General features: G+C 41.0%; 1 protein-coding gene across 1 annotated transcript; it reads right to left on the bottom strand.

Annotated features, from left to right (window-relative positions):
- Positions 1 to 16,547: 16,547 nt before the first annotated feature.
- Positions 16,548 to 22,707, bottom strand: dohh (deoxyhypusine hydroxylase/monooxygenase). The gene is made up of 5 exons (XM_041231152.1): positions 22,610 to 22,707; positions 21,605 to 21,964; positions 21,085 to 21,161; positions 20,557 to 20,797; positions 16,548 to 20,152 (listed from the first exon to the last, which is right to left on the bottom strand). The coding sequence occupies exons 2-5, from the start codon at positions 21,876 to 21,878 to the stop codon at positions 19,836 to 19,838; spliced, it is 909 nt and encodes a 302-aa protein (XP_041087086.1). The 5' UTR covers positions 21,879 to 21,964; positions 22,610 to 22,707; the 3' UTR covers positions 16,548 to 19,835.
- Positions 22,708 to 23,905: the final 1,198 nt, after the last annotated feature.

Below are 23,905 nucleotides of genomic sequence, written 5' to 3'. Positions count from 1 at the left end.
CTACAAGCGATTCAAATTTGAATCAGGCACATAATGTATCCTTCCATCACACATTTTAAATCAGTGTTTTGTGCCCGTTTCAGAAGTTGGCCCTGATAATAATATATATATATATATATATATATATATATATATATATATATATATATATATATATATATATAGGTGCTCAGGTGAAAGATCATATTGTCACGTGATTGAAGTGCAATAAAGAAGGCTTTTCAGCCCCATCGTCAGCATTCTTACATGACATTGACATTGACATCAAAATGATAATAAATTGGAGCAACAGAACCACCCACACCATATAGTAGCAAGAGACGTGTGAAAGGATCAAAATAATTACAGTGACATCTGTAGCTCCGAGCTGGAATCAAGTTACACAAACGCGTACGGTGAAACAAATGACCTGTAGATGTAAAGGCTGCACATTCTGTTAGGGAGTCCAGCTGTTTCCACAGACTCTCATTAAGATGGCTCATCTCAGGAAGACGGATGCTTCAGGACAAGCAGGTAATGTTAATCACACCAGGCAGAGGCAGTCCAGCAGTTTGGAAGTGCAGCTCTGCAGACACAAGGGCTTTTTTGAGAGCTCAGTGATCATGTGACTCCACGCACTTTTGGAGCTTTTGCCAAGTTTTAAATCATAATATTAATTTTCTGCTTCTGCCATCATAGCATCGATTTTTAAAAGTTTAAGAATGTAAGAAAAGAAAAGGAATGAGAAAAGTCTATCGGCCCGCCAAGGTCTGTCCCTTGTTAACACATCATTCTCCCCGGGGGGAGACTCATTTGAAAGCACAAATTGGTGTACTTCCCTTGGCTTCCACTAGATGGCAGATGGCATCATCTCTTGGCTCGGCACTCAAGGTGAGTTGGTCACGGTAGAATCGCAGTAAGTTATACGGCAGCACCATGTCATTCTCTAATAAAGATGTTTTTAAAATTCAGCCGTTTTCATGATTAAAAGCCCTGTAACCTCCACAAGGTTTTGACACAGGTGATCCCAACGACGATAATAAAAAGCAATCCACAGATCTGTCTTTTGCACCCTTTAAGGTGCAAGGGACGTAAGTATGCCACAAAAAAAGATTGCAATGAGGTTCACGAAACAGTGTTTAAAATGCAATGGTTGGATTATCGAAATTGTCAGTTTCCTCCCTGTGATACTCGGGTGCCTCTCAAATGCATGATAAGAAGAACCCGTTTGAACAACCGCTCCATTGCTTGTGGACCTTAAGGGGTTAACCACGCAGGTATCAATAAGCAAGTGAAAATGGAACACTGCTGGCCCAGAGGTAAGAGAGTTAAAAGCGACACTTTTCACTGACTCCATTAATAGAATACCGCATGATACTCGGCCCCCTTGTCAAAGTTCCAGCTTCCCATTCTTTTACCAAGCAAGCCTCACATTTTGCTGACTTGTGATCTTGTCTGTTTTTATCCATTATTTCTTATATTTAACATTCCCGTTACATTCCTGAGCTCCCTTGGTAATTGTGAAGTTTTGGGGAATGTAAAAGAATATCTGCAAGTTTCAGATATCCTTCAAGGGCCAATGGCAAAGACCAGACAGTGCTTAAAGGACAGTTTGGTATTTCTAGGCTGATGCTGCAGATATATAAAGTTGCAATATAACCAGATGCTGGGGATGGTTCAAGTGTTACATAGCAAAACAGCTAGCGCCCTCATCAGTTCAATGACCTTCAACCTTCAAAAAAAGCCTTTTCACAATACTAGGGTTACATCTGAACTATGGATGTCCTTGCAGGGACGTTTAGAAAGAGCCAGATAAAACAAATTGAATATTTAACGCTAACGCTCCATGAAAACAGGGTCAGTTATCTTTATCAGTCATTTGTTTTGTTACTTGGTCCCTTTTTATAAAGACGGCATCATTCAAAGGACAAGGGTCTATAAGATAGGAAGTCTATAAGATGCCTAAAAGGTGAAGCAACTTCCAATAACATACCAATGAAAAATAAAAGCTTGTCCGTTGTCACAGTTAACTCCAATGTGTATTTTATCCTACAAATGCCCACTTCTGCAGTTTTGCTTGTTTTAAGATCAATTTTCATAGTTTGTATTCATTTTCTCAATATTCTTTTCACATCTCATAATATTGATCGTTCAAAGCTGGCACTCGCCTTCAAAAACATGCCAACTTTCATAAAGTTGATTAACACGGACAACACAAGACTGTGGCACTAGACTAGTTCATTTCTGCACTGTACCCCCATGGCAGTTCTGTTAAAGGTGAACCAACAACTTCCAAAATCATTGGTATGTATTTTGGCTGCCTCTTGTCCATTAATCATAATGTCTGTTTCTTCTAAATTGTGACATTTAGTTTATTTTTATTTTTTTCAGAAACTTTCCACTGGAGCAAAAGCTGAATTGAGAGTTAACGTTTCAGGGAAAACTGCCTGTCAGTCACCCAGAAATTGCAAACTGTGAAGTTGTAAATATTCCCTAAGCATGTATAAAGCAGTGAGTAAGACTGTCATATCAGATCCTGGACCATTCAATCACTGGGCACCCGGTCCCAATGTGTCGTAATCGCAGATCTCACAGAGCAGATTAACTCATTTGAGCCGCCCTAAGCCTTGTTTGACCCTGGTAATTGATTGGACACGTGCTACCCAGACACTCGGCACCCAGGACCCCGCATTTTAACATGCAGTAACTGCAGGCTTGCTGTAAGAGAACACGGTATGAGGCAGTCGTCTTGGGAGTGCCTTCTTTGTTGTTTAAATTCAGAGAAATAATGTGCTGTTGGATATTTGAACCCTTTTCTGAGCTCTGAGGTGATCTGATGCATTCTGGAACTGAATATTCAGCAATACACAGCTGTGCTCTAGATGGCGCTGCTCTTACTTCTACCAAAAAGGGAAAAAATAAACACAACAGCCGAGCAATTGCAGTATTAACAACTCAGAGCATCGTAAATAAAAGGGGACTGTCAAAAAAACCAAAACAAACCTGTTGTAAAATATAATTTAAAGCTGCTTGTTATTTAACAATATAATTATTCTGCATCACTGATCTCAATATTGGACCCAATTTATGTTTTGATTCTTGCACTGGGAAAGGTTTGCAATAAACATCCGGCAGCGAGGTGTTGCAATTAATCAGAAAGAGGGTTTATTGAAAGCATTCGCCAACAAATTGGGCTCTTTGTAACATTTTAACCCCAAAAGGAGGCTTTGTTCCTTTTACTTGATTGCTAAAGCAAGTTGTTTAGCGTTTCTGGGCTTGATTGATCCAATAGCAATGCAGAAAACGAACAAACAGCTGCAGGGTTAGTCGCAAAGCTCTTCAGAGGGCGTCAGAATAAACAATTTCAACTTTGCATCAGAGCAATTCAAATCCATTAAGGGCTTGTAAGGAAAAGTGTGTAAAGCTTTGGTTTGAAGGTTTTTGTGGTTTTGTGTAATTGCATTGTCAGGTTCCCATAATTGATACCGTCTGTAATCCCAACTTCTAACAGTAGTGTCTTTGATGGAGCCCACAGGGCTGCATTCCCCCGATATCAAGCTTTAGATTCCCGCTCTTGCGCAATTAGTATGTGAACAAGCTTTAAGCCAATGACTGATGAAAGCTGTAATTACACTGGTATCCAAACAAAATCGTTTTTTTTAATATAATTTGAAACAAAAACGAAAGATGTGGTAAAACAATAGGACTTAATTAAGATGGTGGAGGCATAATAAAATATCTGAACTTTGGAATAAGAAGCCATTAAAGATGATGCTATAAGTGGCATCGAATTCAAATTCATCTTCACCCCTATAGGGGAAAATAGATTTTAAAAACTATCAAAAAAGGTGTAAGTACTGTTTCTCAACTTCTGTTCTTTATTAAGTTTGGCTCGGAGATCACAGCAACTCATTGTAACAATGACGTGCTTAGCGCTTACCTATGATATAACTTTTTTTGGATTGTCTTATGGAAAAAATAAGCTCTTATTTGGAAAGGAAGTGCATTTTTTGTTATTTTTTTTATAGGCTACAGCAGTTTCTGCAAGGTAATGGTAAATATGGCTTGGAGCCCACTTCACTTTCTTTACAAAAACTAAACCGCACGCCCAAACTCAAGACCCTAATCAAAAAGATATTAACACACGGTCTGCTGAGATTACTGGACAACGCTTGTGTTGAAACATATGATTCGTATCAAACAAAATCACATGGCTAACAATCTGGGTTTGAATGGTATTCGTTTCAAACCGAATGATGTAGCAGACTGCCCCAAAGAAAACACACTTAAAATACTGCCTCTAGCACTTGTGTTATCAAAGCACTGTTCATTACAGAGAGCATCGCTAAGGGAAGGCTCCTGTTAATGCTAGGGTAATGCTTAGCATACAAAAACATGTATCTCTTTGCTGATTGGACATGAAATAGCCAGTATATCTACAGTATCATTGTTACATGAAGTCATTTTGCTGGCTGCTGAGAAGTTGAATAAAAAATACAGAGACCCCACTGGGTTCAGTGAGGGGTCAAACTAACAGAACTGGTTGCCATGGAGATTCACTAACTGGCACGAGGAGGCACAAGAAGGGCAGCTAGGCCGATCTCAGCACTTAATGAAGACAGGTTAAATGAATTCAATCTCTTCAGCCTCGAAAAAAGAAAGGAAAGAGGGGGGCATGATTGAAGTCTTTCAAATCTGAATGTAAACTAGTGTACTGTACCACTGTGGTGCCATTGGTGGCCATTGACATGGTGTACAATATATTACCACTGTAGCTGCCATTGTGCCACCCATGCACCATCATTGTTGTTCTGTAGGATTGAGGGGGGGGAGAGGGTCCACAACTGCCCCAACTTAAACATTCCCAAACTAAATGTAAACAGAGTTTTTGCTTCATCACCCTGCCCTCCTCTCCTTTTCTAAGAAGACCATCGTTGAAATATTTAGGTTAGAGCTTTTTTTTAATTTTACAGAAACGTACGCTGAACTAATTCTCGGTGAAAGAATAACACAGCCCTAGTAGATTAATGTACAGGAAAATGTGGAGTCTGGACCCAGATGAAACACATTTCACAATGGAGCAGCCGAGCCAGGAAATTGTGAAGCTGATGCCACGGCTAAACAGTTTAACTTTAGACAGAGTATAAACTTCAATTTCCACACTTCATGAAAGCATTAGTGCTGAAGAATGAATCCGTGTCTTTGCAGGAATATTCCATAAGTTTTTCCATTGACATTGAACACCCCACCGAAGGAACAGTGAAATTCATGACAGATGAGTTTTAAAACGTTGCTGGAACAATAGGTATGGGAATTGTGCCATGTAAAAAGCAATCCATATATTTGGCAAAGGCACGGCCCTGTAGTGTGCAGGGTCACTCTTACAGCCTGAGGAGCCCAGGTTTGCTTCCTGACTGTGTGATCTTCATTGACTCTGGTGCTACTGCAGGTCAGGTACACAGAATCAGCACAGTCTACAGCGACCCCTACTGGCTAAGAGCAGGCGCTTGCAGGGCTGGCCTTATTCCTATTAAGAGCAGTTAGCATATCTACAATAAATAAATCCAAGAGGAAAGCCTCCCTTTTGAAATCAAATTTCTACAGGGTTTTATTGGCTATTGTTTAAATAGTGTGTTTATTTGTGTACCTCAAAGCTATAATTTTAAGTCTCTAGCATCCTTTTTTCAAGACCCACTTGGACATCACATATTATAGAGGAAACTGCCCTTAAAATCCTGTAACTGCGCCACCTAGCTCTTTGGGGGTTCAATTACATTGCAGAAACTCTTTGTTGCTGACAGGCTTGTTTGTGTAGGAGAGCATATTAATTGTGCGCTTATGAACCTAATGATGCAATTGTGAAGGACTTGCAAAAATAGTGCGCCAATGGATTCCAGCTGTTCAGCAAAGGCCTTCAATCCCCAGAGACTCTTTTTCTGCAACATGATAGAAATTAGGTCACAAAATGATATATAAAGCGTCTGGAAAAATGTAATGCATTAAAAACTGGGACTTTGTGTTTTTAAAGTGAACCTGACAGTAACGCACGGCTATGTAAAATCTTAAAATAGATTAGAAAACTACCCTGAACATAGAAACAGCAGGAAACCAAAACTTCATTCAAATGTGCTGAGGTTACAGTACAGTGCAGTTTTAGCTAAATGTGCAATAAGGCTTATTTTATATTCAAATAGCAGTGCAAGGCTATAAGTTCAGGGTGTGCCCCCTCAGATACTGTTTTTGCGTTCACACTGCATTCGTTTTTGCCTTCTTCGGGAGATACATGTGACTTCACAAACATGAAAGGAATGGGGCCTGGCTGAGCATTGGAAGTGTAATTTGCAGGCAGGGCGGTGCAGCTAAAGGGTTAATTTGGATGGGTGGCTATGGTGTTGCTGCACCAGAGTCCTGCCGCTTTTCTTGTGAATGATTTCTCTGGTGTCCAGAGAGAGCTGGAGGCGGGGCTGTGGCTTCAGTCTCACTTTAGTGCTCTCGGAGGTAACCACTCCGCAGAATTATTTTTATGCAAGGGCAGACATGTGATTTATAGCAAATGGCCACAGGAATTTTTCTTTTAAAAAAAAAAAAAAAAAAAGGGTGCTATTTCCAAACACTAATTTCATCGGCATAGGTCTGCTTTTTTTAAAAACTTGATTTTATTGCTTGTTTTTTCTTTATATTTTAATCTATAACCCCTATGAAACGGGCACCACCCATTTGCCATATCTTCAGTGTTTGCTAATTAGCTACTGTCTAAAAAAGGGGCACAAGTACAGATGCCTGTACTGCACTGCTACACTGCATCCTTCCCTTGCCCCAGGCTGCCTGACTGGTTAAACAAATGGAGCTGGTGGGAAAGGTCCCCTTCTGTGTTTTCATAAAGGATAAGTAACCTGTTCTGTACCAGCTGTAAAAACACATGAGAGCCAGCCATGCCTGGAACCTCCCCTGGCCCATTGCCTATCATCAGACCTTTTCCTTCAGCAGCTGTAAAAACTAGATTCCCACTGGACATAAAACACTAGTGTTAACCCTCTGAAGTCGAAACTTTTTTAGACATTTCAAAAGGCCAACTGAGGATCCCTATTGAAATATGCTGATAGTTCATTGGATTAAATGCTTGTAATGCTTAGATAGATGCTTCTGCTGCTTGAAGCGCCTCCCTTCCTCCTCCTAGCACCAGAGGCACCTGGTATCTGCATTGGCGTGGTGCAGAATCCTGGTACTGTTTGAACTTTTTGAACAAGCTTCCCAGTTATCTGAAGTGCAGCAGCCGCTGTGATTGATGCACAAAAGGTCCCGGCTGTAGGGATGGAAAATTGTCCACATCAGGTGAGTCCAATCCTGGTCCTGGAGGGCCATTCCATTAGCTGTTCCTTAAATGTTTCATTAGATTTTTTGAAAAAAGCAAATTAGGCACAGCCAACTACCCTTCCAAACCATGCAGGAACTTTAGGACCATAGCAACACTTCCTGTGGGCACCCAGGCAAGATTCAGAATGAGTAGGATTCGAACCACACACCTGCACCCCACACGGCTGTGCCTTTACCAGGTGAATCATCAAGTTTTTCATTACCCTGTCAAAACATTTTAAATTCCTTGTGTATCTTATTACAAGGTTAATTCTGGGTAACTGATTGACCAGCCCTAGTCACATCAGTTAAGGCTAATTTCTCGCACATTCGTTAACACCTTATTTTGAAAAGCATATAGTTGCAGGACTGGGTGAAAGATTGTGTTCAGGGAGCACAGACAACTAGTAAAGTCAATAGCTTCTCACAATACTCATTTGCTGAACGACGGAAGGCTATATCTTGGTATAATGGCTTTCCTGCTCTTTGAAGAGGGAATGTGTATTTTCTTCCTGGGCACCCAGCAAGTGAGCTCTGGCCATTACCAGTTTCTTGGAATGCGCTATTCGTCTGCTGGTATTTTCATCCACTGAAGTTGGCACAGAATGGGACTCTGGCTGACTGTCTGGTATCTAAGTGTGTGTAGATCTTAGCTCTGTTGCCAGGTGGACAGACTACACTGCTTCAGGAATGTGAGGAAACTTCCTGTTCAGAAGAATCCAGCATTGAGGGGGGGGGAGCGAGGGGGGGGGGGGAGGGAGGGGGGGGGGGGGGGGGTAGGGTAGTGAGAAGGGTGTCCCTATTGCTTTATTTGCTGTGAGTTGTTACACAAGGCCTTTGCCAGCAGGTTGCTTGGTAACAGCGGTGGCTAAAATTGATTAGCAGAAAAGGCTTTCAAATAGTTTTCGTGCTGTCTGTTTCACCCAAAACTTGTAAAAATGTACAAGAACGGTTCAGCTTCATTAGTGCACATCTATCTGCTGGAAGTTTTGCCTTTATATAGTTCAGTTTCATGGTACAATGGAGAGAATACGATCTGTGATTAAACAATAACATCGTCTACCTGGCTGTTTCTACTTGAAGAACATTGTATCTGATTAGTAAAGTAGTTATTTTTCAGTTTTTCAGTTACTTTTCTAGTGACTGATGACCATCCTGTCGGATCCTGGTTCTCCTTGGATAGAGAGCTGTTTGCTGTAGAGATTATAACCTTCTCTGGCTGCAAGTAAGTGTCGGACAGCAAGGTACCTTGCTTGACAAAAAATCCTGGCCACTTAAACGTTAGATCTTTATAGGGCTGATATAACTGAGCCTTCATCCTTTATTCTAGTCCGGAGTCACTACTGTGACTTCCAATGCACATTAAAAAGATCTTTACAAAGAAGGTGCTTGTGTGAGGATTTGGACAGCGTTGTGGCCGATGGAGTATTTACAGTTTAAAAGGTTTGAGCAGCTCTTGTCACATAGGGTTACAGTCTATTTTACATGCTTTTGCGATCATCCTACTGTGTTTATTTAGTTGTGGCCCTGTCTCCTCGAAAAATATACCAGTATAGTGGCTCAAAGATTCAGAGAAAGGTCTTGGGCGACATCGTGTGGTGTGACAAGGGAGTGCGGTGAGGAACTTTTTTAAAAAAATACATAAATGAAATAATATTACAACAACCCATTAAGTAACAAATTATTTTTACTTTGAAAAAGAAAATCAGGAAAATTTATGCAATTTGATACTATACATGTAGACTTAACTTTCTTAAGTAAGTTATCATAATTAAAAAGAGCATTTTCAATAACAGGTAGATGCCAGTTAAAAATGCTTCAAAAAAATGACAAAGTGTGAATTTAATACATAATGAATTAAAGAAAATATGAAGTGTGCGATAGTACCTTTAGGGTAATATATCGTGTGTTAATGGAGCCACAGTTCAATTTAATTAGGTACTGGTGGAACAGTATTCTTCAATTACATCATTTATTTTAGAAACATTAGTTGGCGATTGGCATAACGTTGCACCTGCACCTTATAATTTCGAAGCTCGCAGTGACAGCAGGGTCCATTGTGAAGCTCAGCAGCACTACAAATTAAGTTCAAATGCTCCATACTAAATTTCACGGCGCACGTTTCAGCTAAAGGCTGGTCACCTTCCTGTCCTCCTCTAACTCCAGGGTCAGGTTGTCATGTCCACTGTGTACGCTGCTTTCACCAACTCCTTCAGATCTGCAACAACAGAACAGAGATGGGACTCAGCGGTCACAGCGATTCACAAATCACACCGCCCCATTATTCCCTGCATAATGTACTGCATCTGAAAGGGTTAAAACATGTTGATATGGAACCCATTGCACATTGCATAGAAATAATCAATATATACCGGTATGGGTTTCAGTACTGGTACAGTAAAGTATGATATTTTTTTTTGATATGTTCACTTATTTATACTGACCCCTGGTTGACATTTTTTTTTTGGGTCTATGATTCCATAGGCCATGCAAGTTTATCTTTCCAATCAGCAGAGATTCTGCATTTTAATCATTTAAAGGTGTAGGTCCCAATACAACTTTTAATTACATATATATATGTGTGTGTATATATATATATATATATATATATATATATATATATACACACACACACACACACACACACACACACACACACATATATATAAGTAAGGTTTAAAGTCAGAATGCATCTTTGTTTAATATTCTTATAGTTTGGTGTTCAAATCTGTAATTTAAAGGGCTGCTGGTTTCATTTAACTCTGGCATGCTAATTGATGAAGCATGGGGGATTGTCCCTGCGTTTCTGAAGCTCATTAACTGTTACAGCACTGTGTGCATTCAGTGTCACAGCTGCGATCCCTCTGAACTGCTGCGCTGCTTACTTATCTTCCTGGCAGAAGAGTCTCCTAACCATCAGTAGGATTAAGACAATGAACAGGAACCCCACCACTGCAGTGAGCCCCACTAACCAGGGCTGCAGAGTCTTCGTGCCTGAAGTGGATTCGCTCACTCTCTCAGCTGAAAGACACGGGAATGCCAAGAAGGTTAGAAGGGTGGCAGTGCAATAGGGGCAACATTGTAGTTGTAGCCCAAGGGCAGACGCCCTGCATGTGTAGACTTATATAAACAGTATCGCGTGTGGGGCTGGCGATTTCATTCATACATCTGTGTTGAAATCACTGCCTGCGCCCCTTCGCCAGACAAGCCAGCCATGCTAGAATGACTGGCCAGTTTGCCAGGACTGCATGTGTAAGGAAGAGCTGGCAGTCCCCATGTTGGCTCAGTTCATTGCTGTTGTACACACCCAGGCAGCAGGCTGTGCTCCTCTTGCGTTAGTCTCGCTATTCAAGCTCTGCCCGTTTTGTTTTTTGTTTAGTTGTAAATGAAAGCAATCTCCCGACTCCTGCCATTCCCACTGCTACCCTTTCACAGGCAGGTACAATGTGAGAATGGGGCCACAGCTGTGCCATTTTCACACAGACAGAGTTCGCTTCCAGTGGCTCGCAATGCATCGAGATTCTCTAACTAGTGAAAGATGTACTAAAACACTACTGCACTGTTTGTGATTGTTTTGTTTTCTATTAGACAATTACAGACAGAGTCGTGCATTGACTTGAGTCTGAGACTTTCAAATCCAAGGCTGAGTCAATACAGAGTAACAGCTGCTGGTGAAAACTCCAGTCTGGACAATGCAAACCACTGAGGCTGCCCTAGCAAACCTGGGAGGGAGGTTCCGCTGAATAGCCGCACTTACCTTGCTGGGCTGCAGCTGCTGAAACCACGAGGAGGAGGAAGGCCAGGGAGTGAAGAGGAAGAGCCATTTTGCTGTGCGTCTTAAGATACACTGACAGGCTGGGCTCAGTGTTTATGATATCCTCCTAGGTCAAAGTGCTACAGAGATAAACTGAGACGCTGGTGAAAGGTCTACTTATGTAAATTAGTTAAGTTTGACTTTCCCTTCTCTACTGCTCCATGCTGTTTAGGTATCCATGCTACATGCTGTAGTTCACATCTGCTCTGTGTGTGCTTAGTACAGCATTGTGTGTGTATATATATTAAATGGATGTTTTCAATGTTTTTAATGTTTCTGAACACGCACAGCAGTGGGAATGAGCTTCTAACCCTGTGTTTGTTTTGCACTTGGCACGGACAGCTTTTTTATCCTCCTCGTTCCTGTGTGACTGGTTATCTGTTAGAGTGCTTGTGTGCTTGTTCACCGAGACTCTTTTTGTGGTGCTACTTTTGCACTTTCTGTGAGCTGATTTGGGTTTTGAAGAGCGCAGTCATTTTTTTTAAATGAAAAAAAAAGCCCTAGAATATATATTTTTTTATGAATATGGCCCAGCAAATTGTTATCTTCCTTGTTATTCATTTCTTTACTCACACTCGAAGAAGAAGAAATAAACGGGACTGCAAAACAGTATTTAGTTCCAAAATTTTATTTATTAACATGCAAATTGCTAAGCAATTATAATGTATTAAACAAAAACATTTGGTATTTAAACCTTATATTCTGGCTCTGTCATCATTTGCTTTTGTTGGGGGTGGGGTGGGGTGGTTATGATCAATAATAATATATTTGTTATACAGTTATAAGAAATAATTCACTGTAAGATGGTAGGTAGAACGCAGATGAATTTTCCACAGGCTTCCAGCTGGCTACAGCTTCCCAAACATCACCCGCGGACCGGATCACTAAGGCCGTGGCTCCATATCTTCATATGTCACCCGGATAATCGGGAGTTCCTTATTCCTCTCAAAGAACAAACGCACATCATCGGAGCCATCCTCGTCATTGCTTTTCAACATCCACTCCTCCCCGAACCTGTCACTGTTTCTTCTCATCGGTGTCTTTATGTGATCTGGATCCGGTCCAAACAGCGTGTCTGTGGAACACATGAAAAAACAAGATGGCATGCTGGTATTTATTGGTCTTTTTTTACAAAGTCAACCATAAAATCCACACATCTTGGATGGATAGTGTGTTTTCTCCCGCTGCAGCCTGGCCCCTGCTTACTGTAATGGGTCTCCTTCTTGGGACTGGTGAGTAAACAACTCTGATATGAGTTTGTAAGACAATCAGGTATCTCAACCAGAGAGAGCTCTAGGGTTGAATGGTCTTTTCAGAGGTTTGTTTGACATGTCTTTGTCAAGTGAACGTGTGCTTGAAAGCAAACAGGGGTGGCACCTATTGGCTTTTGCTGTCATGGTAACAACACTCACTTATTTCTTTTTAAATCTATGAATGTGTTTGTGATGTTATTCGTTAAAGTAATCTCTTTGAAAGTATGCTGCTCTGTGTTGAAAGGAATGAGTTCTGTCACTATGTTCTGTTGTTATTGGCATACCGGCTCAGCTTAGCTTCTCGTTGCTGCTAATGGTCTCAAATCCAATCCACTTCAATGTGGCTCTTCTAATCCCCCGAGAGACTCTTTTAATCTGGTTAACCTGTGCAGTAAGTACATGTGCGTGAAGAAAGCCAAGCCCATTGATGGTGTCCAGTGCAACATTAATGGTAAACCCAGCAACCCTGAAACGCATACTTCCTCTGTAGATGATAATTCGTTCTGCTTAGTCATCTTTTCCTAAAACTGAAAACTTAATTTAAAACAGTTCAACAAAACAATTTGTGTTAATAAATTCCACCAGTGGTTCAAAAAAAAAATAAAAAATAAAAAATCCCATAATGCATTTACCCATTCCCAGACAGCCAGTAAGATAATACATTAGGAGAGGGAGTCTCTTATTGTTTAAGGCATGTCCCCTTGTGCATGCTGAGGGAGTGCAAAGTGAAGCTGTAAATGATTTCTGTTAGAAGAGGAGGAATTCTCCACCTGAAAAATCACAAAAGCGCTGATTGGACTCCCAGACTACTATTAAACATAAAGACTGTTTAATTACCTTGAAGTGCAATCAGTTCTACACACAGTGACAGCCATACAGCATTGTGAGAACCTCCCAACTCTCATTTAATAAGCATAGCACAGCCTAGCAAACTGAAGAGCACGGTATGTAATTCAATATCTTAACTCGGCTTCATGATTCAACATTTGTTAATTCTACAGGGTGATGCAAAACCTTTTAAGCAGAGCTGTTGTGGTATATTTGAGGTCCGCAGCAAAACACCTTTGTTTTATCAACTCGTATTATTTTGCACTATGCAGTGAAGACAGACACTCAAAACATCCTGCTTTAGTGAAGCCTTAATGCAACTAAACATACATGTTTCTGCTGCTGCCTGTACATATGACATATTCCAGAATTTAAACTGTATAAAACATCTTTGGTAGTCATCAGAACCAAGCAGCAATCCATAACAGCTTGCTGTGCGCCATACCGGGTTTCATAAAAAAAAAAAAAAGTGTTACTGTAAATTGAAAGGCATGATACAGATACTGTAGTATTTCTTACTCTGTGCAGAACATCAACTTCATAGAAAACTATTAAACGTGACTCGGCATTACAGTTCATTCTGATTGAAGAAATACAGTGTTCCTTGAAAAATAACTACTACAATATACCCTAAACATCACCCCCCCCCCCCCCCCCCCCCCCCCCCCCCACCCCCCCCCCCCCCCCACACACACACACACACACACACACACACACACTTGCCAATGCCCTAAAACCACGTTACCTTCAAATTGTGGAAGCATCACTTTACCTTCGGAAGAATTTTGCCGTACTTGAAGCCAACAGCAACCAGTTTTCAATCCACGCTGTTTCCTTTCCTCACCTTGATTTTCCAGATTGATCAGAGGATATAACATTCAATTTTGAGCTTTCATAAGGTTAGCCCGCCACCCCCACCCCCCAACAAACCAGCTGTAAATAGTGCCTGCTAAACGAACATGCTAAGAGAGAACTGAAGAGCAATTAAACTAGTTCTTGACATCACAGTCTTTAGAATAGATTAGGCAGGATTGACTGTTGACGGCTCTGGCTTTTTTAGAATGATCCCCACTATGAATTTCCAATATATCAGGGTCATTGTGGTGTTGAGAACACAGATCGACAGCATAGCTAACTCCACTCCTTCCATTGCTGCTGCCAGGTGAGTTTTGCTTGAGGCACCTGCTCCCTCCTGCAGATTAATCAGACTCTTCAAAGCCCAAACTCCTAAAGAATTATAGTGATCGTCGTGTTGCTGACCGGTCTGCTCCTAATCTTCCTCGGGACTCGGGCATCACCCTGTCTTCAACATTTATACAGAACATATACACGTGTCATATAAAGATGTAATTCATATTAAGATTGTCCTACAGAAGGAAAAGATGGTCATTTGAGGTGAAGGCTATAGCTTAAGCCAGCAATGTACTGAGGTTGATGGGGAATTCTAAGTTTTAGGTGACAGTCTAAGCCTGACCCCAGCTCACCAGAGAAAGTCAAATGTGTCCCTTGTATAGGTTTACTACAGTCAATTTACATGCTAATTTTGCAGTTTTCCAATGCTTTTCCCAGTTAGACTATGCATTTATCCTAGTTTATCATGGTTTGCCATACCTCTCTGGGTTTTTACAATGCTAACCTATGATGTACCATGCTTTCACAATGATTTACTACACTGCACATTTATATATGGGACAGTATAATACTATATAGGTTGTGACAAACACTTTTTTTTAAATTTGCATATAGCATAGAATTTTAAAGTAAAACATGACGTTTTTTTTTCTAGTCTACAGGCAGTGTGCGCTGCCCTGTCACTTCACTACAAATTCCCACACAAAGTGGAATGCTACTTGTCAATCCGTATTTAAAAAATAACAACAGAATCTGAATCCCGAGATGCTACATAAAAAATAATATGCCCAGAAACTGTAGCATTGTCTTCTATAACGACATATTCTAAAAACAATCAAGTATAAAATACAAGCAAAGAGCCCCCAGGTCTTTCACAGAGGGCAGGAGTTGTCCAGAGATTTCTAGTAAGATTTGAGAGCACTGATTAGCACTCTTTTAATACACGGCTTGAGCCTGAGATTGGATTTGCATGACAACACTGCCGATTTCTATCGCTGAGGTCATTGCGTAAGACCTTAGGGGTTTATAGTGTAAGAGGATAGGGTTTCAAACAAGAATGACAGCGTCTTGGTTTTTTTCTGAGGTTACACAAACAGCAACAGCAAAGCAGATATGCTAGTCATGTATCTGTCAGCTTAATCTATTTATAGTCCTGATTGGAGAGATCTTACCAGAAGATCTGCAGTTGGAATGGTAATCCATTACGAGGCAATGGTAGCACAAGGGCAGCTACAGCGAGTCACTTATAGGTGGCTGCCACCACAGTGATACATTTGAATAGACTAAATAATGAACCGACACACACAGGTAACCTATTTAATTACCAGAGCACTATGGCCTCTGCTAATATTTATGTACCTGGCTTTCTTTCGAAGCTACGGTGAAGGTTGCAGGTGACGTTTTATAACCTCCCACTGCTGCAGGTAGCAGCAGGATCAGATCTGCTCATTTTTCCCGAATGGGAAGAAGGCCTCAAGGTGGACAGAAGGTTGCCTTTTAAAAACGATGCCATCACTTTCTTTTTATTTACAATGTGGTTTCATACAGTAAACAGTGCCACCTAGGGGGCACATGCTGTGGCAAGGATGTGAGCTACAGTGAGATCAGAATGTCCTGTACACTTCTACAGCTGTACACGCGAACAATAAGTGCAGTAACAGTGAAGTTGTGCTGCATATATATAGTATTAAAAGGGGTTGTGCATTCACTGTCCTGAAACACTGGTACAGACAATGATAGTTTAGGTTAGTCTACAGCAGCACTGCAAAGTAGTGGCTTCAGCCCTCTTTTGTACTGTACATTAATGCAATAGGTGATCAAAGAAACTCAGAACAACATTTAGTTCCAAAATGTATTTATTAGAATGCCAATCAAACCATTTATATTACAAACATAATGTACTAGTTTTCAAATGTTTCCATATTACTGCCAAATATTAAAATGAATGTACTTCAAGTAGACCTGCATATTGTCTTCAGAATACACAGAGTTCCTTTTATAACTGTTTAATTGGAATTACAGAAATGAAATGAATAACCTGTAATAACAAATTGCTGGACCCTGTGCATTTGCAGGAGGAAGGAATTCAGCAGGTGTCCATGAAGTTTGTTGAAATGTATTTTTAAAGTTGGACTTACAATGTGCATTAATCTGGGTTTAAAAAAAAAAAATTCTAAAGTGTATAATTATCCATGCCTGAGTGTGGACAGGACACTCTCTTGCGCACACAGTCCATGCGTTCACAATTTTATTCCATCAGAACCTATCCTTCCACTCTCTTTTTTCTAATTTTAAAGTGGTGATTTTTCTTAATTTTAAAGTGTTGCTTTTTCACATCAGCATCCCTTGACGTGACACAGAAATAATGACGGAATGATCCCGCTCTTTAGATTCAAGCAATAAGTGCTCAGTATACAGCTCAGTGGACTATAGTTCATTACACAATGGTATACACTACTGAAATTAGCCTCTAAGACAAGGTTACAAGACTACTGAGGGGTTAAACACATTACACACTGACAAAAATTAATTTTGGTGCAACATTCAATATGATTGTGAGACACAAACAGCAGCTTTAATGTATAACCATAAATGTGCAAAAACCACATTAGAAGCTACCACATTCTTTTAGTTTTTTAGGATGCGTTCATAGTTTAAGTGGTTTTAACGGCACCATTGAACCCCCGGGCCCATTCTGTTTCCCCAGCTCACGGAAGTAAGCTGGTCTTTATTTTCTGGGACAGCACAGGTCTCCAGCATGTCCTCCTTCCTCTCCAGAGCCACGTCTTCCTCTCCAAGCTCTTGTCCATCCTCCTGGTGAGTCTCGGGTCTCTTACTTGTCTCTGCCCTCTTCTCAAATTTCATATAATTTATTCTTTTAATATTGAAAATAGCAGGACTTCTGCGACCTTTGCCATTTTTGCTTAGTCCAGAGACACTTTACCTTATAAAGCTGGACACTTTGTCTTGAGAAGAACAGGGTGTGCTTGATTCCAACCGTAGACCTTTTTGTGATCCATCCAGCTTTCTCTATCTCAGTTTTCCCGGTCTTTAAATCTTCAGGATAGACAACCACCGCCAAATAAAAAATAAAAACACAAAATGGGTGCAATTGCTCAAAGGCCAATACTTTGGATCCATTACAATCTAGACAAAAAAAAAAAAGCAAGAAAAAATGGTGAAAGAGTCTAATAAAATACCCCCAGTTCTCTTCTAGGGGCTGCTATCAGCAGGGAGCCCACACATTAACTGCAGAAGCTGTGGACTTTACATAATTAGTTAGAAGCACTGAACCGAGGCTTGCTTGTCTAGTGGCATCTCTTTTTTTTTTAAGCTGGGTTAGGTTTTCTCTCCTCCTCAACCTTTCCTCCTTTCGAAATGACTTCGGCCATGACGAATGACCAGTACGTGATGGTCAGGGTTATGTTTACCACGCAAATCCCAATCATGATAGGATGCATTATTCTGTTGTTTGATAAAAAATTTTCAGGTCCGCTGCTCTCTCTCTCAGTAGAGGTTTGTTGAATGTTGCTTATTCGTAGACTTCTCATTGTCGTTAATACTTTCTGCTTATGATCCTCTATCCCTCCCTGCTCCTAATCCCGCTCTGGCCCTCTCATTTAGTCTGTTGGCTGGCTGTGTGCTTGTTTACTAAATGCATTACTAATATGGTGATAACACAGGCAAAGAGACATGTTTGTATCCTTAAGGCCTGGCCACACAAGAAACTGCTGTTGATGGCAGCAAGAGTGTGACCACGGTGGTTGGCATGAACATTTTAACAGAAACTTTCAAACTCACAATCCATGGTCAAACCCAAAACTTTGCTCCCCATTTAGCAAGCCATATAGAATGCACTAAAAATGACCAGCTGATCTATAGGCATGTTTTGAAGCCACAGTGATGCTCATCATAGCTCTAACAGATGTGATGAATTGAACCGAAAGTGAGATACGAAGGTCAGGATAACTGTGATATTCCACACAAGTATCAAGTCACTCTCTAATGGTTTAAGGAAGTGTGTTGATTAAGCAGCATACACCCTTATTTGTAGAACAGATTTGTTCTGATCATCTGTTTCTTTATTTGATGCCTTGTTAATAATCTCTTCCTCTCCCACTGACAGTCACTGATGGCGAGAATAGTCTAACACAGCCGTCACACGGACTAACACTTTCACGCGATTGCTGTATCAAGGCGAGTACAACTCATGCAATCTCACAAGCCTGTCGTTACCAATCTGGCTTGCCTGGTTTAGGATTTTACCGTTTTAACCCAAAACCCTTGGATAACCCTTGATCTCTAATTTTCGATTCTGTGCGTGGCATGCGTCGTGAAGGTTTGGCAAGTGCCTTCGTAAGTGTATTTGGCTGTGAAAGATGCCACCCATGAACGGGTTTTGTGCCCTTGTGAAAATGCTATGTTCTTGCTGTTATCTTCATGAGGGAACACTTCTCAAGAGATAAATGGCGACATTACTTGAGAAGTTTGCAGCTATTCTTTCCTCCTCTCCCCTTCTACAGCTCACCTTTAGAGGGTGATGGGCCCCATAGCCCTGCCTGTCAGAAATGACTCCTAACGAGAAAGCTCTCTTCAGGTTAAGATACTTTATCCCATAAATGATTTTATACACAAATCATTCTCATGCTTGTTACTGCTGTTGCTTAACAAGCAGTTAAAGCAGCGAGTACGACTCTGATGTCACATGGTGCCTCCTCCTTCCTGTAACTGCTCTGCTGTAAACGTTGCCTCTCCCACAGCAGCACTGCAAAGTATAACCAACCCGTACAAAAGTAGGTAATCTTATAAAATAAAAAATGCACTACCAACATTTTCACGTTAAATGTACTGTTGACTCACAAACTCATTTCTAGTGCCGCCTCGTGCTCCTCCTCTTAGCGCAGGGCTTAATGAATTAACAGGGAGACAGCTTAATGGTGTCACACAGTAAGACTGAAGAAGAAATGTTCACTGCACATCATCTTTTATTTAACACTGGCTTAATCCCATTTGCAGTACACGTGCATTCAAGGTGCGATCATTTCTGGTGGTCAGGTGGGCATTATCGGATAGAACTTTGATGTATAATGAACTACTAGAAAGCATGCAAAAAGGTATATATATAACATACCAAGGCTACATATATGCATTTTTTTATCCCAACCAATTCTTTTTAACATAGAACCAACAACAGTTAGATTTTACCCATCTGTAACAACAGACCTGCTGTTTCGCAGTATAATTATATACCTTGATTTTACTATCTGCTGCATATGGCAAATGCACCCAAACTTGTACTGCTTATAAATAAATTACACTCTTGTTTTTTAAATGTAAAAAACAGATGTCAGAATGAAAAAAAAAAGGCAGAAAAAATTTGGGCCTCCATAGCTATAGTGCGAAGCCGTGTTAGCTAGACTGAAACTGTTATGGAACAGGACTCAGTTTGCAAGCAAAAACTTCTGTCAGTCAGTTCACTATTGCGCCCCCTGCAGTTTGAGTATCCCGTCTGCATACTGGAACTGGTCACTGTTCTCATACTCATGCATGTCGAGTGCCACCTCACAGCTCTCCTGCACCACCCTCTCCTCGTCACCCAGGAAGGTTCGCAGTGCCTGCAGACAGGACTCCTTTCCGATGGAGCCCAGAGCCTCCGCGCACTCGTGCCTCACCATGGCGTTCTCCTCCTGCCTGGCCAGAGCCGCGCTCAGGTGGGGCACGCTGGCCTCGTGCTGCATCTGCCCCAGGACATAACCGATCTCGTGGCGGAACAGGGCGCTGCCACACTGCAGACCTTAAAGGAAAAGGTTAAAACATGAACTTGTGTGTCTTCCACTGTTCGCTGACTGATTTGTAGTGGAATTGAATCCCTGTCCTATATCCTGTTAGACACAGACTGCATCTCCCTGGTTTGTTTGTGTCACAATGGGCAAGACAGCACAGCGGACAGACTTTGATAAGAGGGCTAACAGTAGGCACTTGTTTTTGCATTTGTGTGTTGAATTACACGCTTACACTTCTTAAAAAGAAGCTATTGCTATTACAGCCTGTTCTTTTCAAGCAAAAAAAAAAAATGAAATACAAAATGGGATTAAAAAAACAAATACAAAAATTAATAAAAAAAAAAAAAAAAAAAAAAAAAAAGGTAACATTATCACTGCCACCCCTTTTCTTCTGTTGAATATCTTTTGGCGTTACCGTCTGCCAGGGAGAGCACAGCCTCCTCCGTGCCCAGGTTCCGGAGGGCGAACATGGCGCGGTAGCGCTCAAACAGAGGCAAGGCCTCGCTCAGGAGCCTGGCTCTCAGCTTCTGGACGTCCTTCTCCTGGGCCGGCGGTGCGGGGTCCACAGACAAATACGGGTTCTCATCTCCACACTGCTCCGAAGCACTGTTCAGCCACTCAATTCTACTCAGCGCCAACTGACAGGTCTCGGCAACCTTGAAGGAGGAGGAACAACTCTTTAGCACCTTCAACTACAAGCACTTCAAATCACAAACCGTCCTTTCTACGCTGCTATTCAATCAACGATAATTAAACTAAGGTAACTGAACCAGTTAAGAGGGAGTGAAAAGAACACTTCCTTGAAATGCTCTTTAAAACGTCTAGACGTCCTGAATACACTACACTAATAAAAAAAAAATGCCATTGAATACAGACTGTATCTCTGGTAAGTATATAGCCCCCTCCCAATCCTAGCAAGAGTATGAAAAAGCAATCTCCTAACCTCTATCACCGGATCCTCAGAGTAGCGCTTCAGTACATCCAGCACTCTGGAGTTTCCAATGGCTCCTAATGCCTCCCCTAAAGGAAAAGAAACATTTTCAAGTTACAAATACACTGTCACTGGCTTCCTTGATTTCCAGTTGAATGCTGACGGCTGTTTTAACAGGGTTGTCTGTCTAAAACCAAGCAACAATTATCAGCAAAGCCTCTGGCAACTACATAGAAGAATAAGTGGTGTGGAGATTAATGATGGCATGCAACAATGTTACAAGGATCACTGTGTTGGAAACTAACAGTTACTTTTGCTGGGAAGAAGCAAAAGTAAGAATAAAGTCGAGGGAACACAAAGTCACTTTGTGGCTTGGGACGTGGAGTCTAGGTTTCACACCACTGGAGACTTGGGGTTTGATAAAGCAAAGTTACCTGAGACTAGGTCTCCTGGTGGTCTCCTGGAACGTTCCTGAAAAAGTGGCTTTGTGTTCCCTCTGCTTTAGTCCAAGAGGTTATAGAGCTACACACACCTGCTTCGTGTCTAACCATTGGCTCTTGGTTTGTATCTTCAAGCACTTTGATCAGGACTGGAATTGCATACTCATCCTGCATCTGCCCCAAGCAGAAAGCCAGCTCATGTTTCAGGAGAGCCGAGTCGTCACTGAACGCCTGGCTTATCCAGTCTATGGCTGCCTTGCCCCCGAGGTTCCTCAGGGTGAAGAGCGCCCGAAAACGAGCTTTCAGACACTGCTTCGTGTCCACCAGCGTTTTGCCAACGGCTTCAATGTCCTTGTCATTGGTCATTTGCGTAACTATGTTGTGCGGTTCGTTTAACTCCTCTTCAACTATTTGGTAACTTTTTAAAATGACAACAGGAGCAGATATTCAGTCTGCAAAGGAAGCAGAAGACATTTAGCACCATAGACATTTTAAAAGGAAGCACAAGTAATTGTGGGGGTTGACAAATGCGTTTTTATTGAAAAACTAACGGTGTAACTGTCGGGTTTGCAGACTGTCCCTAGTACTCTCCTAAGAATAGAAACACTGGCATGTATGTCGGATATATTTCTCAAAGTTATGTAAATTATTTAAATACACAAATCGTTCAACTGGCTGGGATAGCCCAACATTATCACGATATCTAAATCAAGTTTACAGTCGGGTGTGCCTATGAATTAATTTTCCATTTAGAATATTGCAGTATATTATTAGATTTTATAGTAAGTCATTTGTATCACTGAAATTGTAATCACGTTTGCATTACTGCTGGTTAATTTCAGGATAGTCTGTCATTTCGTTTAGATAGTAATGATCACTTTCGAAAACATATACAGCTAAAAAAATATTTCGCATGCACATTTTACCATTCAATGATCGGTTTTGTAATCTTTGATGGGAGAAATGGTTTTGCAAGATAACTTTCACAAGATAGAATAACTTATTTATAAACGGTGTCTGACGTGTATACCAAGAGGTGAATAAATACTATACAGCTGGTGTTAAAAGCGAAATATAATTAAAATGAATCGACTTACTCTTAAAACACACGCAGCTCGCAGCCATCTTCACTCACACGCAGCCGGCACAACCATTCCACCAGGAGGGGGAAACAGAGACAAATCACCGTTTCGGTTTCATTTTAATGACACCTCAGAAAAGTGTATGTGTCTGTGCATACACTACACAAACAACATAGATCAATGTAGATTATATTGCTGACTGTGTTTTTTGGTTGATGAAATACCTATTTTTCGCCACCGCCCCCCTCCCCCTCCCAACGCATTTGGTTTAGTCTCACGAGGGCTTTGCAGAAGTGCGTTCTACGTAATCACGCGATACTTTTCATTCGTGTGTCGCAAGAGCACATAAAACGTGACGTAAACTAACATCGCAACAGTTGAAATGAAAAATTAAAAAAAATAGCAGTTAATGTGAATGTTATGAGCCCCCCCCCCCTCAAAAAAAAAAAAAAAATCTGAATGCAAATGTGTGTGTTTCTGCACAATCACACGGCAGCGTTATACATGCATACAGCACGTTATAAATGCACCAAACACGTGTTTCAGTGGTAATCCCCGAAAGGCAGGCTCAAGCATCAATATTAAAACAGAACGCCATATGTGTTTTAAAAACGATCTTTAAAAGGATTTACCAAACAGCAATCAAGTTACAGGCTTACGGCGTTTTTGCTTCACAGCAGAGTATACTAATAAACTGCAGATCCAGCAGTAACTTGACATCCTCTTAATGTTATCCAAAGCTGAGTGCTCATAATAGAAGCTGAATTTGAATGGGGTCAAGCACTTATGCAAGCGGCAATACCCATAACAATGCTCATGGGATTTCACGATTTGAACTCGCAGCTTCCAGGCTGCAAAGCTACCATTGCACCAGGTGAGCTGAGCTAGCTCCCTCAGCCAGGGTGGTAGGAATTCTATGTATTAGCCTGCGGATTACTTTTTTTTGGGGGGGGGGGGTTATTTAAGCAATTGCATGCATGTGACTGCACTAGTTTACAGAAGTGCACACATGCACAAACACCTTTAGATCTGTAAAAATGATTTAAAGTAAAAAAAAAAAAAAAAGTACAAAATGAAGTTGCAGTGAAATTGCAACCATTCAATCGAGTATATACAAAACTAGACACCTAATAGCATTATAAATCACTGCTAGAGGAGATACAGCAGTGAAACATGTTACCTCTAGTTTCATAACACTGACAAAAACTACCCCCACGAGCAAATGGTTAGAAAAAGGGGGCAATGAGGTAAGCAGGGGGCACTGTTCTTTTTTATTTTTTCTATTTTATGAATTGAGAAGCTTGGTTCAGG

The sequence above is a fragment of the Polyodon spathula genome, chromosome 27 (genome assembly GCF_017654505.1).
Source record: "Polyodon spathula isolate WHYD16114869_AA chromosome 27, ASM1765450v1, whole genome shotgun sequence".
NCBI lineage: Eukaryota > Metazoa > Chordata > Actinopteri > Acipenseriformes > Polyodontidae > Polyodon > Polyodon spathula.
This window is presented reverse-complemented; position numbering and strand designations above follow the sequence as displayed.

Excerpts from the sequence above, each read along its gene's own strand:
- dohh (XM_041231152.1), bottom strand. The coding sequence starts at position 21,878 with ATGACCAATGACAAGGACATTGAAGCCGTTGGCAAAACGCTGGTGGAC. Across the intron at positions 20,798-21,084 it reads CTGAGGATCCGGTGATAGAG|GTTGCCGAGACCTGTCAGTT; the intron begins GTTAGGAGATTG and ends TCCTCCTTCAAG. Across the intron at positions 20,153-20,556 it reads TGTGCTCTCCCTGGCAGACG|GTCTGCAGTGTGGCAGCGCC; the intron begins GTAACGCCAAAA and ends TTTTCCTTTAAG.